This window comes from Pelobates fuscus, chromosome 5 (genome assembly GCF_036172605.1).
Source record: "Pelobates fuscus isolate aPelFus1 chromosome 5, aPelFus1.pri, whole genome shotgun sequence".
Lineage (NCBI taxonomy): Eukaryota > Metazoa > Chordata > Amphibia > Anura > Pelobatidae > Pelobates > Pelobates fuscus.
In genome coordinates this window covers 89,867,455-89,887,335 of record NC_086321.1, presented here as the reverse complement: position 1 = coordinate 89,887,335, position 19,881 = coordinate 89,867,455, and the positions used below count along the sequence as shown (strand labels likewise).

General features: G+C 38.6%; 1 protein-coding gene across 1 annotated transcript in view; it reads left to right on the top strand.

The window, feature by feature from the left end:
* Positions 1 to 19,881, top strand: part of PDE4D (phosphodiesterase 4D) — a 207,584-nt gene that overhangs the window by 128,028 nt on the left and 59,675 nt on the right. The window contains exon 6 of the mRNA XM_063454049.1: positions 7,747 to 7,859. Within this exon, the coding sequence (XP_063310119.1) occupies positions 7,747 to 7,859 (113 nt within the window). The remainder of the gene's footprint in view (positions 1 to 7,746; positions 7,860 to 19,881) is intronic.

Below are 19,881 nucleotides of genomic sequence, written 5' to 3'. Positions count from 1 at the left end.
TGTCCCTCTGGGGACAAATCTGACGCTAGATGTCCTCATGCAGAGAGTGAGGACGTCCAGCGTCAGATACTGAATCAAAGGTCCATTTGGATGCAGGGAGATTGCAATGTCTGGAACTGCAATGTTTAACATTGCAGCACTAAGTGCAATAGAGACACTGCAGCCAAACCACTTCAATGAGCTGAAGTGGTCTGGGTGCCTATAGTGTCCCTTTAACCCCTTAAGGACCAAACTTCTGGAATAAAATGGAATCATGACGTGTCAGACATGTCATGTGTCCTTAAGGGGTTAATATGCTAAGTGGGGACTTGAATGTTTTTTATTTTAGTGCAGCAAATTGAGTGAAACACATGATACTTTCCATGGCCGCCATTCATATGGCTAAATTGTGCCTTTAAATAGTCCCTTGTAGAATAGAAGGACGTCATCATCTGAACTCAGACCTTCTAACCATGTGACCATCATGATTATGCAAATTAGGCCCCCGCAGGCCATGTGATCGCTCTGAAAGAGCAATAGGCGTCCATAGTGCTGCCTGCTGAACTGACGGGCAGTCTCCCTGCTTCTGTTAAAATAAAAAAAAATAAAAAATGTCAATAAATTAAAAAATATATATTTATATATATATATATCTCATACTAAGTGTATTTTTTATTACTATATACATATATTAATATAAAAATACACTTAGAATAAAATTACACGTGTGAATATATATAATATATATATATATATATATTATACAATAAACAATACACAAGATCCAGCGCACTCTCCTATCCACTAAACAGCAACTTCAATGTTGACAGATTTTATTAGTTTGTAAAAGTTTTATTTAAAAACACCTTATCTAGGCAAAAAATGATGGGGATTTAGTTACATTATATGATCATACATTGCATAAGCCTGCCACAACGTCAATGTACCCCATCTTTGGCAGGTCCTACTCTCACAGTCTAATGTCTGCTCTTATGAGATTAACCACTTACTTGGGAAAAAATTCCATCTGAGGCTCTCTGCAGTACAAGGCTAAATAGGGACCTGAGATGAGGCACCTGTAACAAGGAGGGGTGCAAAACCAAGGAGTTGGCTAGACTCCTAAATATATATAGGAAACATGGGGGGATGTTTGCACTCACCTAAACATGCTTAAATGGGGTGCTGCTGGGGGCCATATTATACAATAAACAATACACAAGGCTTATGCAATGTATGTAACTAAATCCCCATTTTTTTGCCTAGATTAAGTGTTTTTAAAAAAAACTTTTACAAACTAATAAAATCTGTCAACATTGAAGTTGCTGTTTAGTGGATAGGAGAGTGCGCTGGATCTTGTGTATTGTTTATTGTATAATATGGCCCCCAGCAGCACCCCATTTAAGCATGTTTAGGTGAGTGCAAACATCCCACCATGTTTCCTATATATTATAACTATATATTTTGTGGATATATATATTCTAAAAAAGAAATAATTAATGAAAAATAATATAATAAAAAAATGTGTATATATATATATATATATATATATATATATATGTAATTTTATTCTAACTGTATTTTGATAATAATTGTGACGGACCGTCTGGAACCCCGACTGGATACCTCCATCAATCGCTGCTTTCTAGTACTTGCGAGCACCATAAGCACTGTACTGGAACACCATAACCACCATAGACGCTATCATCCACCGCAGCTTGGTTGGGGTCTCGCCGTCCTCCACCCACCCTGGACCCAAAACCAGAATCCAGCATCCAGTGGGTAGACCTCTCCTAGTCCAGAGAGCGTAGTAGGAACAGCTCTTAAGAGCTAGTGATTATACTCAGGGGAGTATTGTGATATAGCAATCCCCAGAGTGTATGTAGTTCTCCAATCCCCCAAACATGAGCCAAGACTTCATGAAGGAGTAAAAAAATCTCAGTTGAATTTGCTAGCACTGTATTGACACCCTAAAACCTGTATATGGGGGGGTACTGTTTTATTCCGGAGACTTTGCTGAACACAAATATTAGTGTTTCAAAACAGTAAACCATATCACAGCGATGATATTGTCAGTGAAAGTGACGTGTTTTGCATTTTTCACACACAAACGGCACTTTAACTGATGATATCATTGTTGTGATGCTACGTTTAACTGTTTTGAAACACTAATGTTTGTGTTCAGCGAAGTCTCCCAAGTATAACAGTACCCCCCATGTACAGGTTTTAAAGTGTTTTTGAATGTTACATGGTCAAATATAAAGCTTGATTTTCCATTTTTTCACATTGAAATTTGCCAGATTGGTTATGTTGCTTTTGAGAGCATATGGTATGAGCCCAGGAATAAGAACTTACCAAGTGATGGCATACCATTTGCAAAAGAAGACAACCCAAGGTATTGCAAATGGGGTATGTGCAGTCATTTTTAGTAGCCACTTAGTCACAAACACTGGCCAAAGTTAGCATTCATAATTGATTTTTGCATTTTTAAACCACAAACAAATATAAATGCTAACTTTGGCCAGTGTTTGTGACTAAGTGGCTACTAAAAAAGACTGGAAATACCCAATATTGAATACCCTGGGTTGTCTACTTATGAACATGTGAGGTGTGATTCAGAGATTTATGACAGACAACAGTGTTACAATGTCACAATTGATACATTTTAAAAATATATATTTTGAAACAGCAATGTCCTACTTGTACTTATAGCCCTATAACTTGCAAAAAAGCTAAGAACATGTTAAGATTGGGTATTTCTAAACTCAGCACGGGTGTTGTTTTGGTGGTTGTATATGCTTAACAGATTTTGGGTGTCAGTTAGAAAAAGTTTTTTGTTTTTTTTCATCATATTTTATAATTTTTTTAATACTAAATTATATGATAAGATGAAAATAATGGTATCTTTAGAAAGACCATTTAATGCCAAGAAAAATAGTATATGTGTGGGTACAGTAAGAGGAAAGATACAGCTAAACAGGAACACTGCAGAAATGTAAAAACAGCCCTGGTCCTTAAGAAAATTGAAAGATGGTCTAGTCACTAAGGGGTTAGAGTAAAAACAAACATACAACTGCATTATGGGGCTACATATAAGACATGATTAACTTGTAGTTAAATAGACACGATAAACACTGATACCACTGTAGTTTAATGAAGCAGTTTTGGTTTATAGATCATGTCTCTGCAGTCTCGCCACTCATTTGGACAGAAGAGGCTGTTGCAGGCTGTTAACAACACAAGAGATCGGAAATTCTAAATTAAAGTCACTTTGCAATAAGGGGAAAGTAAAAATTGTGACTCTGTTTTCAGGAAGTGTTTAAGGAGGCTGTGTAAGTCTTAGCCAGGGGAGGTGTGGCTAGGGCTGCATAAACAATGTCATTTAAATGGTAAAGAATTGATCATTGATTTTCAGAAGCATACTACTTCATATGCTAAAACCACTTCACTGAGCTAAAATTTGTGTTGGTGCTTTGAGTGTCCCTTTAATGTTACATAATTCTACATATGGTCACTATCAGGTATACAGTAACAAAGCCAATGTGCTTTGTCTTCAGAACAAGTGCACTTCAGAACAAAGTTTTATTCCTAGCACGATCGCTCCCTCGCACCACCCCTTCCTCAATGAGCGGAAGTGTTCTGAGTGCCTATAGTGTCCCTTTAACAGCTTATTGTGGTTAAAAGAGTAAAGTACACTTTATAACAAGTTGCCATAGTCTGTCATTTTGGGGGTTAATGATTTACACATGTAGCATGACAAAGTTAGTGTGTATGCAAAATGTAATAAGTACATTTACAAAGGAAGCTAAAATAACATATGTATATTTCATTCGTCAAGTTGCAAGCAGGATTTTGGAAATGTGCCTAATATTTGTCAGGAAGTGAGCAAACTGGTAGCAGACGTGGAATATTGTTCGAGACATGAAAACGAACAAGTAAGATAACTGGAGTGATTTAGAGGAAGGAGAAACTTATGATAAAGTAGTGGACATTTGTAACTGTTGGCAGCTCATGGCAAGATCTTCTGGCATTATCACAACCACTCAGAATAGCTTTTTAATTACACAAATGTCACAGCTCTGAATAGGTTTGTTTGTGCATGTGTTTGCCTAAAGAATACGTTCACTTTTTATGGTTATTTGCCAATAGTTGGTTTTAACTGTTCAGATTTTCAAAGTGAATGATAGACCACAACAGCTGGAATCCCAAAATGTAGTTATAAATATGAACATCCTCATCTTAGTAACTTAAAGGGACACCATAGTCCCAGGAACACAAACATGTATTCCTGACACATTTCTAAAACCATCATTAAGGTGGTCGCCCCCTTACCTCGGTTTCGAAAGGTGATTTAGTCCCTTTTTTCCCAGTTCCACATGAGGTTCCTCACATCTGGCCTTGCCCCTGATCAGCCTCCTTGGCTGACATCATCAGAATAAATGATCTCAGTCAATCACAATGCTTTCCCATAGGAAAGCATTGGATTGGCTGAGCTTATCAATTCTGGTGATCTCAGCCAACAAGGTAGGGTGAAAGGGCAGAGCCAGACACCGACCTGGCCAACCAGTATCTCCTCATAGAGATGCATTGAATCAATAAATCTCTATGGGGAAAGTTCAGTGTCTCCAGCAGTGCCCCAGGAAGCTCCTCTAGTTGGTGTCTGAGGAGTGGCCACTAGAGGTGCTCCTAGGCTATAATGTAAACACTGCCTTTTCTCTGCCCTTTGCAGCGTTTACTGCAAAATGCCTGCAGGGACTGACTATACTTACCAAAACAACTACATTAAGCTGCAGTTGTTCTGGTGACTATAGTGTCCCTTTAAGAAACAATGACAATTTATTGTCATTCTGTATAAATTTCAGCAATTTGATAAGTGTCAGATTTATTGTAACATCATTGTCCACTTCACACATTGTGAGAAACAAACCTTAATATTCTGTAACCTGGACAGGTTATTTGTGACTTGAATACATTTATTGAACACAAAGCAAACATTATAACATATGTCTAATTTCAAATCAACGTTATTAAACAAAAGGGATTAGAAGGGAGATAAAGGAAGTGAAAGGTGGGAGGTCATCTTGGGGTATAATTATGGTTACTCCAGGGGTGGTGGGGCTAGGAGGGAGGAGCAGCTGAGGGGAGGGGATTAGCCCACAGACTTTCTGACAAGATTTGCAATATGGCACCTATAAATTGCAGTGAGTACAAATACAAACATAAAAAATGTTCAGATATCAAAGAAGAGGCATACTAGTTTGTGAATTGAATTATGAATTACTGGGAATTTACAATTGAATTGCAAAGTTTAGCTCAAAACAATCAAATATTCGTTAAGCGACTTAAGTGACTCAGTAAAAATCGAATTGTTACGTATTCAAATGTGAATGTCAAAATGTAGACAAAATAGCTTATCTCGAAAAAAAATCCCAGCTATTGTCACAGCTGGGATACTTTGGCCTACATATTACCATTTACAATTTAACTTTCAGCAACTTTACGTTTAGCGAATAACTCTCTGTTTAATGGCCTAGCTGCTTTGGAGAAAACGTTGCAATTGCCTGGTGATTCCTCAACTACTCACACTTTAGTTATAATCTTGGATCTATTTTTCAGATTTGCTGTTTTGGTCTAAAATTAATATTGTTTATATTGACATATTGCACCTGCTCAGGAAAATTGTGTAGCAATAGATATTGTAAGCTTTTAGTACAAATGTTAGCTTAACATACATAAACTGATTATTACTTTGTGTGGGCCCCGTCATAAGGCTTACAGTTTAAACATGTGCCTTTTATTATAACATCCAATATTAATACACATATAATAGACATCAATATTGATCACAAATAGTCTAAGAAATGTCACACAAGCATAATATTTATTTGCACCGTGAATGGTTGTGTAAAACAAGTCATGCAACCTGACTAAATTATATAAAATTTGGGAAAAAAATAAATCCTATTTTGGCCTAAATCCTGTTGAAAACCAATATTGAATAGGCACCCTGTCGCTGTAACTTAATCGCAGACTTTCCCCATCTCAGCAACTTTAACCTAAATTATGCAGTTTTTAGTTAAATACAAATTCAGTTACAGAATACACCTACATTTATTTTTTAAATAAAGTCTTTATCCTTGTGGCTTATCCTCTACACGTCTGTTCTATTTACTTAACTCAGGGTTATTGAGTAAAATAAGAATTCAAAGTGTATTTTAAATGTCAGTTAAAAATAGTACAACTGTGAAAAAAACCTAAATAAACTAAGCTTTCATTGTGAGGGGCATAAAGTGTGTTGTTGTTGCTGCTTTTATACAAATTAGTTGTAATTATTGATAAACTAAGCTTTGTTTGTTTATGCTGGCCTTAAATTTGAAATTCAAAAATTCACTTTGAATTCTAACTTTACTAAATCACAACTAATATATACCCCCACCCGTCATGTTATTTGCTTTGATTTTTATTAAATAATCATTCTATGTTAAATAATCACTACTTTTTTTTTTTTTTTTTTTTATTACTTAATTCAAGCCCTGGTGTTAAATTTTCATCTGGCGAAGCAGCAGCAAAATAGAATATTTAACAGCAATTCTCTCATATCCTTATTGATATATGATAAATTCAAGGTTATTCACCAAAGCGAGAAACTAAAAAACAACAACAGACTATAGTTGGCAAAATGGGGGGAAATTTTTTCTTTTTTTTTTTAAACTTACCTATTCTGACTTTTTAATGTGAAATTTCCCTGTTTTTTTCCTCAACAACTCCCTGTTTTGAAACTAGTCCAGTAAAAAAAAAAAATATATATATATATATTATAATACTAATTATTTTAAAATAAATACGTCATTCTCATTTTAAATGGTCTAATTTCTCTCTGGCAGAAAGTGGGTATCACGATGTGATGTGATGTCAGCAATGAATTACATTTTAATTTTACAACAGGTACATGAAATTGTGAGTTTTATATATAATGTGTCTGTATATGTAGGATTCTTGTTTGAGACCTGCTGCAGATCTTCCTTTATCTGTAGCCAGAGGACAGGGAGAATGTGCAGTGTGTGTGTTAGGGATCCTTGTATCTGCTCCACACCAGGGTTTCCTTCCCTCCCCCATAGCAAGTCTCCAGGTTTTGGTTTTGGTTCAAAGGAAGCAGCAGGCAGGCTCCCTGAGCTGGCTGGTGATGAGCCTGCCACATTGAAGTCTGGGCTCTGACTGGATTCTCCCCCGAAGACGCAGCAGCCCCAGTTAAGGAGTCCCCTGACTTTTTTTTCTCTCTCCCCTTAATCCATGTGAAGCTATGGTTCGCATTGTGCTTCAGGGCAGAGGAGGAGAGGAGGAGACAGGAAACGTGCTCATCAGAATGGCCAGCTGATTCATGTTAATAACCAGCCCAGGCTCACATGCTGGAAGCTGCAGGCAGGATAAGGAAGGACAGGGAATTTAATCATCAATTCACTGTCTGCAGAATAAACATTGTATCACTCATGCACGGGGTCCAGGCTATGTCTGGCTAATGGGATTTCCTAGCATATGTTGGATCGGAGCCTGTGACCCACCAAGTGGACTGCTATAACAAGGCACCTCTGGGCTGTGACTGGACCCTTTTTTCTCTCCAGGGTGTCTTTTTTAACATTATGAAGGATCCCTCATGTATGAGCCGTGGTCATCCGAGCATGGAAGTGTATGGCAGGATGGACCCTTTAGAGTTTGAGGTTAGCCCTGTCAAACGTTTGAAAACTCAGCATCCTTTTCCCTATCTCTTCGCAGAGGAGGCCTATCAAAAGCTGGCCAGCGAGACCCTGGAGGAGCTGGACTGGTGCTTGGACCAGCTGGAGACCTTACAGACCAGGCACTCTGTCAGTGAGATGGCCTCCAATAAGGTAAGGACCACCTCTGTTGCTTTAGAACGTTTGGGGGGTTCTGTTGGCTTGATATTGATACATGTATCCCATGCAGGTAATAATTACTGTACTGATATGGAAACACGTATCCCATGCAGAAAATAAACAATAATTCATTATAATCCTTGCAAAAGCTGTAACCTGTGGCTGGTGATCTAAGGGTTAACGGTGCCTTTCTGCAGGCTGTGTAGTAGTAGGCTGCAAAACTGGACTGCAATGAAAATTCAGCCCCAAGTGCAGTGAAAGGTTAACACATTCTCAGCCAATGTCACAGTTAAAACCTGAAAAATAATCTAATGTAGCATGGTATTGCACCCACATTTTACTCCCAGAGTGGTGAAAAGTTCTTGGCACTGTTGATTTTAACCCTTTACCATAAAATGCAATAAAGTGTTAAAGTAGTGTGGAATTATTATTCAGATTTATTTTATTATAGGCTTCTCGAACCTGTATTTTTATTTCCCAATGCTTGACATGCAGGGGATACTGGGATTTGCAATGTACATTATTCCCAGCTGTTGATAAAAGCAGGAAGATGCTATTTAGTGATTTCAAATATTTGTTTTTGTATTCCCCTCACAACCACACAATTTCTGATCTGATTAAAATGCATTTATATTTGGGTACCGGATACTGGCATTAAATGCACAACTATGTTGCCAATCTATTGCACACATATGTATTTTTCTCCCTGCTTCTTCCTTTTGGTTGAACCTCTTCCTCCTCTAAATCCCGTAACAGGCCTGTTTTGTATTCTGGTTGTATTTCCCCATCACCAGAGTGTGACGTTGGTTGCATGCTGGGACATGGTTGCTTGTTTTTATATTAAGCTTCGATTATTCACAAGCAATGAATCATGGTTAGTGAAATGGTTAAATGCATTGTGCGCATAACTAATTTATAGTTTCACTTATTTTGAACAAGTATGTGTTTTTAGTAATTTTTATATTTTTTTTTATTTTTTTAAATTTTTATTTATGAACTTTTGTTTCACACTTCTTTGGCACATGGCACTAAAGGTGCAAATTAAGCTTTTACATGGCCATTTAACCTTTCGTCTTCCATCTTTTGTGAATAATGTATCATAAAAGAATAGGTTCTACTGTGTGTATGTGTGCATATATGTAAATATACACTCATCCAATAGACGTAATATTTAGTTTTATTGATGGTAATATAGATGTAATTCACAAATGTACATCTTATAGCTGTGTTATCATACGAACATTCCAAAAGAGGGTGAAATTCGTATTTAAGAACTGTTTTTTTGTGGTTTTTTTAACCTTTTCTAATCAAGATCAATTTTGGTTTTAAGATCTAACTTTTTTTTAAATTCAAGATTACATTAAACATTTCACTTTGCATTTTTAGTTTGACTAAAGCTCTGATTTCCACAGGTACAGGCCCCTATAATAATATAAGAATTCTGCTTATAGAGCAGTTAAATAACCAGTGAACGGTTGGTTGAAATTCTAACAGCGACTCTTGGTCAGATCAGCCGTATTGTAATTTCTCAGGCCAAGAGGACACACTCCTGACTTGTTTATATAACCCACTTAACTGGAGTTTACATTCAGCGAAAGTAAACTTGCCTTTCCAGATGTATGTGTATGGAAGTCATCAAACACTGTGTGTATGAAGCAGTCGTTAAGATGGCATTATAAGATGCATGATGTCCTCCTTGTCTGACTGCCGTAAAAATTGCTGCAGAATTGTAATAATGCAGTAGTAAGCCAAGAAAATCATATTAACCTGCAGTGTTTTCCATTATGGTCATTTTGAATTAAAAACAAAGTGTGTTTTTTTTTTTTTTTAAACAATTTAGCAATTTCCACCGTTTTGAGTGCCCCTCATTGGCAATACTTTGCTGTTGCTGTGGCTCTATTTTTTTTTTATTACAGCTGTACGTTTGTGTGTTGTATCGAAGGTACTGCACCTGGTTGTCTGCTCCTTATTCTACAGTTAAGCAGCTTATAGTCATTCTCCCATTATGGCATTTAAAAGGAGAGTCTTGCATATGCTTTTGGCAATGGCAGCAGTTGATTCAGTAAAGGGTTTTCTACGAAATTGGTTCTAATACCATTGTTTATCGGGAACCTCCTTGGCAAAAGGGTTGTTGTAGGGGAAATGTGTGTGCAAGCAGTCTGTGTAACTGACATGCACGTTTGAGATGCTTCTAGTTTTTATCCCCACTCCCCATCTTGGGCTTGTGTTTCATCATATTAAAGCACGTTACTAAAAGTTAGACATAATCTCTTAGTGTTAGGTTATGGTTCTAGCTTCTATATGGCTAATTGCTTTTAATACCCTTTTTTTTTTTTTTTTTTTAAATGAATGATAAAAAATTGCCAACCAGTAATGCCGTCAAGAAACACACTTTCGCCTGTTTGGTTCTGCTCTGCTGTGCTCTGCTCGTTTGCAAATATTTACTTTGGTTTTATATATGTTTCGGTTCTGTAGTGTAAACTGCATTCTTCTATATTGTTTTCAAAGCAAAACCTTTTCCAACAAAATCATGTTCTTGAATTTTAAGATGTTTGGTTTCCAAAAGAATTATGTCTCCCATGATGCTCAGCCATTGTAAAGACAAAGCCTGGCTGGAATCACGGGACATTCAGTGCCATGTGAATTTCAGAACCACTTGGGATACAAAGGTTAGCCAACGTTGCCCCAGAATTTCAGTGCCTTGCTTGAAAGACAGTCTTGTTACTGCTAGAGTGAAGGTCACACATTGGAACTCCACACCCACGGTTACATCAGAATATTGATATTACAGTGGCATATTGTGCTTCTGTCAGGTTGTGGCGGTGGTGGTGTCACCGGGCCTGTTTTCATTTTGCGATGTTGCACACACGTGTGACTTGTGGAATAGTGCATCATGTTTGCATGGTTTTACTGTTGCTAAAAGCTGCTTCATAAATTTCAGGTACTGATTGGTTTGCTGTGATCTCTCAAGGCTTGTATTTGAGGGAATTTAAGATCATATTTAATCCCATGACATACTGTGTGCAGTCAGTGTTAATGCCATAGTGGCTTGCGTTCCTGCTTCTGTTAATAGCTGATGCATTCAAAGCTGTTCAAAGCCAAATCGCTATATCCTTCAGTATGCCTGTCACCAGTAACATGGAAAACAACTGTTTGGGTTCACAAACTTTCCATAAAGAGGGAAAAACACAATGCTTATTTAGTCTGTGTTCTTTTTAGATTAGACTGAATTTCACCTCTGACCGAAACACTGTATGTGTCTGTATTATGGCTAATTAGTGGTCAGATTGTGGGATTTCGTTAAGACCTTTTGAATACCTTACTTTCCTCTTAGGTTACAACAAGATTTTCGTCCTTCTGTATGTTGTGCACTTTTTCTTTTCCTTCAGCCTTACTTATAGAATTTTTAAAACATTTTTGTTAAATTTTTATTTTCGTATCTCTGGTAGTTCTTCATTCCAGGACCAGTGTCACATACAACCTGATGTATCCCTGGTTCTATATTCCATATTCACGTCCCTTACACCACTGCCACAAATGTGCAGGATTATTTGCTAAAGTGAGAATTGTTAGGAACTTATTGTAAATTCAAAGTGAATTTAAAATGTGACGGTCAAATTAGCCAAGCTGGAAGCCTAGCTGAATGGAAGACCTTTTGCAGTTCGGCTTCTTTGGGCTTAATTTATATTTCGTTTTGAATCCCCAACAATTCTCACTTTATTAAATAAGCTCCCTTTGTGGGAAAAAAAAACCTTTTTCAGCCTCATGCGGAGTTATATTTTTTGTAACCGCAATTCCACTTCTATAGGTTTAATAGTGCATAGTTTGAGTTGGATATTCAAAGAATGAAAGGGGATGTTAAACACAAGGTATCCGAGGTTTCATTCACTCATGCAGAACATCTCCTTCTAGATATTTTGATCTTTGTCCTGGACCCCAAAAGTTATGCCACGCAGGCTGCAACTAGTTCAGTGAGTGAGCCTTGGTCGAACTATACCAGTAGTGGAAGTAGGACTTCCAAAACATTAAGAGAAGAACTTGCTAGACATAAACATCTTGCTAGAGATGTCGCGAACATAAAATTTCCGTTGGCGAACGCGAACTTCCGCAAATGTTCGCGAACGGGCGAACCGCCATAGACTTCAATAGGCAGGCAAATTTTAAAACCCACAGGGACTTTTTCTGGCCACAATAGTGATGGAAAAGTTGTTTCAAGGGGACTAACACCTGGACTGTGGCATGCCGGAGGGGGATCCATGGCAAAACTCCCATGGAAAATTACATAGTTGATGCAGAGTCTGGTTTTAATCCATAAAGGGCAGAAATCACCTAACATTTCTAAATTGTTTGGAATAACATGCTTTAAAACATCAGGTATGATGTTGTATCGATCAGGTAGTGTAAGGGTTACGCCCGCTTCACAGTGACAGACCAAACTCCCCGTTTAACGCACCGCAAACAACCGCAAACAGTCCATTTGCACAACCACAAACTCCCCATTTGCACAAGGTTGGATACCAAGCTAGCCATGTCCCGTTCCTTGTCCTCACTGATGTCATTGAAGGTCTCTTCCTCCACCCAGCCACGTACAACACCAAGGGTCCCCGAAAGGTGACAACAAGCCCCCTGTATTTTTTTTTTTTATGTACACTACTGTTACACCAGATATGAGTTGCACATGTGTGACACTGTGCCCTGACAGGCCCTGAAACGCACACGTGTGAAGGAAACTGACTGCTATTATATTACAGTCAAAAATTTTTTTTTGTTTTTTTTAAATGCAAGCTATTGTGACACCAGATATGAGTGGTGGCACTGGGCAAGTGGGCACAGTATACGCTGTGAGCCTGACACACACGCTGGCAGGCAGGCAACTGCAATTAGATTACACAGGAAAAAAGAAAAAAAAAAGCAGACTGATGTTCTAGCCCTAAAAAGGGCTTTTTGGGGTGCTGTCCTTACAGCAGAGATCAGATCCTTCAGGACTGTAGTAGACACTGAATACACTAGCCTAGCTATCGATTTCCCTATTAAATCAGCAGCAGCTACACTGTCCCTCATCTCACTAAGAATGCAGCTTCCGGGGGGCGGGGCCTAGCTGTCATGGAGGAAAGACGTACTTCGTGTGAGCTCCCTCAATATCTCAATATCTCACTTTAAGCAGCTATCAACAAGCGAATTTCACCCCAGAAGGGGATGACCCAGCAATGTTGCTCCTACCTGACAGACCCGACATGCTTAATAGCGGTCAGCGACTCGACAGAGTCTTACTTACCTCCGCATGGCAAGTGTGGCCTGGTGCTCACCGGGAGGGAGAGGCGGACGATCTCCCGATCCTGGGATGCCCAGGAGCAGCTACTTCCCGGCAGGAGCTCCGTTAACCCCCCCTCGGACTGGTGGGGGTTATCCCGGTCCACCCCTGAGAGGCTGTCTGGAGCTAATGGATGCACAGAGCACAGCCGCCCAGGCTGACATACTCATCTGCGACTCTCCCAATATGGCGGCAGCCGCGTGTCCTCCTGGTACCAGTAAAGCATGGCAGGATATAGAGTCTGAGCTGGACAGACTCGTTAATCAATTTTGGAAGCAAAAAACAAGCTGGAAGCCCCAACAAGCTCCACCACAGCTAAGCAAAGCAGTCCCCATTAAAATCCACCAACGCAAAAGGCGTCGAAGACGGGACCGGAGGCAGAAACAGAAATGCAGAGCCTGCCCCACGTCAAGCACTCGCCTCCACCTTAAGCCACCACAATCCCGCACCGGACGTGAAGCACCACCGGGACAGATCTGACCACCCGACAAAACAAGCTTCCACCACCTCAAGCTGCGAACCCGGCACTCAGCCAGAGACTTGCCTTTGTTGTTCCAGGTATCAGGGACTCCCAGGGTCTGCACCTGGCGCCCAGAAGAGATCCGATGAGCACAAACAGCAGCCTGCCAAGCATGTCCCACTATAGCCGATCCTCCACACCATGCCTTTGATCACATGAACTGCTCTCTGCACATTAACTAATCGTAAAGTAGCAAGCGTTTAAACATGTCATTATTTCACCTCCTAAAGAGTTTATTGTCGTAGTTCCTTACATGCCTTTACCTTAACCGTTCATGTATTATGTTATTCACTAGTCTCATCTCATGGGGCGACTCACACTTGATTTATAACTAGTGGTGGAGCTGCTGATATAAATACACAGTTGATAACGTGCAAGCTACACCCTAAACATGACAGCCATCTTTCACAACAATGTACTGCTATATACTCATACCCTCAGTGCAACTAGCCATGATATACGCACGTTCAGCCTAGCATGCTCAAATATAACACACTTCTGTCTAAAAAAATAATAATAATAAAAAAAAAAGAATGCAGCTTCAGAATTAATCTAAATTGTATGCTGTCTAGGAGGTGGGAGGGTCTGGGAGGGAGGGTCTGCTGCTGATTGGCTGGAATGTGTCTGCTGACTGTGAGGTACAGGGTCAAAGTTTACTCCATGATGACGAATAGGGGGCGGACCGAACATCGCATATGTTCGCCATCCGTGGCGAACGCGAACAAGCTATGTTCGCCAGGAACTATTTGCCGGCGAACTCTTCGGGACATCTCTACATCTTGCATATGTTGGTTACCAGAGCGCTCACAGGTATTTAATATTATTAAAAACTGCCATTTTATACAAAAATGTTGGTATTCGACACAGATTTTTTTTTTTTATTTTTTTTTTAGCTTCCACTGTTGAAATAGGATTTAAGTCAAGCAGGTAATATGACCGGTAAGGAATCCTATGTATCCTCTTTTTTTTTTTTTTTTTTTTTTTAACACATTCACTAGTGTGGGTATACACTTTTTTTGTTTTAATTTTGCAGTGCAAATGAAACTTGCCTATATAAAGTCTCAATTACTTTTTCTTCTTTGGTCAAAAATTGAGGTTCAAAACTTACCTAGCAGAACTAATGGAACACTCCAACAAATAATTGTATTTATAATGCTTGAGTGTTTGAACTATTCTCTATATTCAGGGACTTCACTTCCCATTTATATACATATTTCTGAGATTTTTTTTTTTTTTTTATGCCTTCAGGGGATTATGACTGGTAATCTTCTGGCAATGGAATGCAGGGTGCATGCGCTGCACTCAATATTTTTCACATCTGAGCGGTATTCCCACAGGTTTTTTTTTTTATTTAATTTTTTTTTTTTAATAAAATAATGGCGCTGTCATACTCTGTTAACTACTAAAGCACTGCAGCAAGACGAACATTCTTTAGTTCTCTACATATATTTGAAAGGGAACTGGCATGTTCCTTATCCCTCATCCTATGCTGTAAGCAAGCATGAATTAGAAACTTTATTTATTCATTTTAATTGTGGTGGAGCTCCAAAACCCGACCAGTGTATCTCCTTTTCCTGCATAGTATTCAGTGATGTACAGCAGCCCACCCAAACATCAGTCGAGACTTGATAAAGGGTGAAAACAGGAATACTTTATTTGGTTTTAATGCACATATTTATAGACAGACCACCAAGGGGTCTTTAACTAGAATAATGGAGATCCCAACCAGGCTCCTCTGTGTCTGGGAGACAACCAGATCAAGTACTGCTAATCTAATTTACTTCCAGACAACAGGTCACCAACAGAATAACCCCCCCCCACCCCCCCGAAAACATACATTTATATATTTGTAAACTCCACACATATGTTATCCCCAGATAGCGTTACTCTGAGCGCGCTAACTGGTAAAATAGCATTGCGATCTGTTGCAGTTGTCAGAGCTACATTCGATTCGAAGTTTCAGCGGGTTGTGCCAAAGTTTCTATCTGCTCATGGAGCCCTTATAACAGATTAGTTTGTCTGGTTTGGGCAGGCCAGCCTGGTTTTCCCGGTCACCTTGTGCACCCAATAAGCACAGGGTGACTTAGAATTAAGAGGGGACTGGGAGGCTGAGAAATGGAGTTCCCCATGAATCTGCCATGTCCCCCCTCTCCCCAAACTCAAACCTACCCCCATGTCTCCCCATTCCCAGTAAATCCGGAGTCCTGTGTTTCCAGGCCAGGATAATTCTCGTCACACTAATAAGAAGAAAGGAGGGCTTAATGTCAATCAATATAAAATGTGACTTTCTTCTTATGTAGTTATAACATATTGCCAACCCCTGTATCGTACCATAATCTGCCTAATCGTACGACTGTGCTTATACCCACATGTAACATTGCTACACAGCCCATCGGGTTCCTTACAAATACAATATGCAGGGTGTTTATTTTTAGTTATCGATGCCACACCTACTCTGTTTAATAATACATGGTATTTGTGCTTGAATGCTGATATTTCAGAACCAGTGTGAAAAAGGATTACTATAAAAAATAAATAAAAAATTATAAAATAAGAATCCCTAAGGATTAAAACACATTAATTAAAAATTTTATTTGTGTATCTCTGAAAACAAGTGTATACACAGTTATCATTTTCTGTTTTACCCTTCTGCTTATGTGCCAGCTTTGCATCCCATCTTTCAAATAAATGCTGTGTTACTATTTTGTAAAACGCAAATCACTTGGTAGAGATGGGATTAAAAAGGAAAATGCAAAAGAAGAATAAAATGTTGGCATTGCAGTACGTTGCGTTTCATTTCTCTGATATATACTAGTATTCTTGTTCCTATCTATAATGATGCCAAAAGGACAGTTTTCACAGCCGCTAGATGTCATTTTGGTATGTGTGAAACTGTTTTGGTAACGTCAATCCACCACAGTGTCAGTGAGTACTTTTTGGCCAGGTCCCAACAATGTAACAAGTTGTTTGTTCTCTGTGACACCTTTCTCTGTTCGGTCCACACTACATTTTCATAAATGTGTGCTTATTGATTAAACAATGGTTAAACTACGCGTTTTAACGCAACTGCTGCCACCAAAGGATCTTTCTCTTCAACCATACATTGTATGTAGGGTTATGCTGATTTCATAAGCCTTCTAAAAATCTGAAGCCAGTATGCCACGACTCAGCAGTAGTGGGCAAAGTTTGTGATGCAACATACGGTAGTACCGCAAATAAGGTACTAATGTGACCTACACAGTCTGTCTTCCTACACATTTACCGTAAAGAGATATCTAATGTTTAAACTTCATTATCTCCTGCTCTGTTAAAAAAAAAAACAATATGAAACAACATATTGTTAGGAATTCAAAACTGTATTCCTAACATTATAGTGCACTTTGCCTACCCACTCCCCCTTAGCAGCAAATAAAGTGCTAAATCATTTACCTGATTCCAGCACCATTGTCCCTCTGTGCTGGATCTGGATCTTCTCCCGAGGAAGTAATTGTGATTTGGGAACCTAATGCATATGCACAGCGATTGCCATGCCCACTAAAGCTGGTACAGCTATATGAGGTTCTAGATAGCAGGGCCCTCAACCCCTCTGTTCCTGTGTGTCCAACTTGTCTGGTTACATCTACATGTCTGTTCGTCCACCCATTGTAAAGCGCTGCGGAATTTGGTGGCGCTATATAAATAACAATAATAATAATACTTATATCATCTTTACTTCTGATCATATATATATAATAAATATATATATATATATATATATATATATATATATAATTATTATTTTTTTTACTACACTTTGTCATTTTCTCTAAAGTGCAGGAGCATTATCATTACATTTTGAGTTTTTTTTGTAAATATAATAAAAGGCCAACATGGAAATGAGAACACAAGCCATGACTACAAAACTATATTCAAGCTAAACGGTAAAATACAATTTTGTGTTTGTAACTGTGTACTTTTTCATTTTTATTTATTATACAAATCACTTTTATCGTAGGCTAGCAGGTTTGAATCTCTGTTTCATATTTCTTTTTCTGCTTGGTCCCCAATAAGCCACGGCGGTATTGACCTTTGTTCTGCAGTTGGATTGCCAGATACCATCCGTGAGTGCGCATTGCAAGTGTGTTACCTAGCAACATAACCATTGCAAAGTCACAACACATTCCATGGAAGACCTTTGCTGCCATGTGCACCACTGTACAGTTTGTAAAGAGTAGCTGTCACCTCTGAGATTTTTGTTTTCACAACACAGTAGCTAACTATGGGTCATGCTCCTTTTTTTATTTTTTCTTGTTCTCTCTTTTTTTATTTTTTTTATTTAATTTTTAAAAATGTATTATTTAGATTAACATGAAAGGAGAATCTGCCAAGGCATAGCTTGGCAAAAAATGTAAATATGTGTAATCCATCAATATTGTGCACATGGAGCTGTGAGTGTGTCTTTCCATAAATGATGATGTGAAGATTGTTAAATGCCTAACCCCAGTCAACACAACTGATGAGTGAAAATGGAACAGTCACCAACAGACAGGTTGTGCTATATTGCCTTTCTATTTTAAACCCTAAATGTCAAGAAAGAGCATGAAAGTGGATCTGTCAACAGAGAAACCTGTTACTCAACAGAGCATGCCATGTTAAATGATTTTTAAATATTTCATTTTAACCCCATCCCTACTGAGTTTGTGTTTGCAAAATTAACTGAAAGAGAACATTTACTTTGATGCATAGGCAACACACTTGTGTACACTAAAACGGTAATTTCTTACATGCAATTCTGGTCAAAGATGCCTAGAAAATTGACATTCTGTGAATTTACGGAGTTTTAATATGGTCACTCCCCCATGCTTTTACAGACAAATTATTATGGGAGTATAATGTGTGAAATTCCTTGTGTTGCATTCCTCCAACTGGATCAGAATATTATTTATTTATTTATTTTTTAAATAAAAGCAATCTGTGTGTTTTAGTTTATTCAGCAGACAGGCAGGTAAAATGTATATAATATGGGTTAGATTTCCGTTTTGTTGGTATTTTGATTTCCAAAATGCCAGCAGATTTGACAATTTCCCTAGTTGACTCCAGAATATAGACATTTTAATTCTATGTAGGAAAATATCCATGTGCATTACCAAAGGTATTGCTGGCTGGATTTGCTTCTGCTAATATTCCCTGTGTAATATTAGCAGAAGCAAACCCAGCCTGCAATACCTTCGCATCTCCCACCTCCCCCCTAGCACTGTCCATTGTAGCCTCTGTGACTCCAGTACCATATGGATGGTGCAGGTTCGTTACTCACTCTATGTTATGCAAGCCCTAAACACCATTCTCTTGCAGCAGCAAAAATTGTAATACTGATATCTCTTAGTGTTTAAACACTGTGAATCATTTTACTTGACTATTCTAAATCATGGGTGGTGGTCCACATAGGCATCACAATATCAAAGCCACTTTGAAAACTTTCCCTTTTTATTTTTGTGTTGGTTACATATGCCAATCTAGCCAAGGACTATCTACTTTTCAAATGGATCCGTCAGGGTTTGGTCACCTGGGAAGAAACGCTGGTTTCCCTAACTTATATCTAAGGTGGTCTCAAATGGTTGGGTGCCTTATTTTTTTTCAAATACAACCGTGACGAAACATACCTTGTCTCACATTTTGTTTGCCTCCTTATCTGTCTGCTACTGGTGGCTACAGTAAGAAGGCCCTGTGGACTAGCACCCAGGTTAATTTTGGCATAGTGCTGATTCCTCTCCTCAAACTATTGAATTGCTGTAGAGCAGGTTCATATTTGATTTCTGTTGAGTCCACTTAGCCTTTCACCCTTCCAAGGTTGAAATATGTGTCCTATAATTTGGCTAACATTATATGGCTAACTAAAAAGCAGTTTGTTTTAACCCCGTCGGTCTAACTGTGCTGTGCCACCTATTGGATTCTCCCTAATCGGCATAAAGAGCAACAGACAGAGTCAACATCTTGAGATGCATCAACACCAAATATTTACCTTCACCGCCATAACCTATGCAATTGGGAACCTGTGTTGTGTATTGACAGCACTCACAGCACAGCTCATTAGTTTTGTAATAATAATATGTAGATAGAAATCGTCTTGTATGGAACATGGCCTTACCACTTCCTGTGTGTTTTATTAAAAATGCAGACGTTATGCACTGGGAGTGCCCCAGCTTATA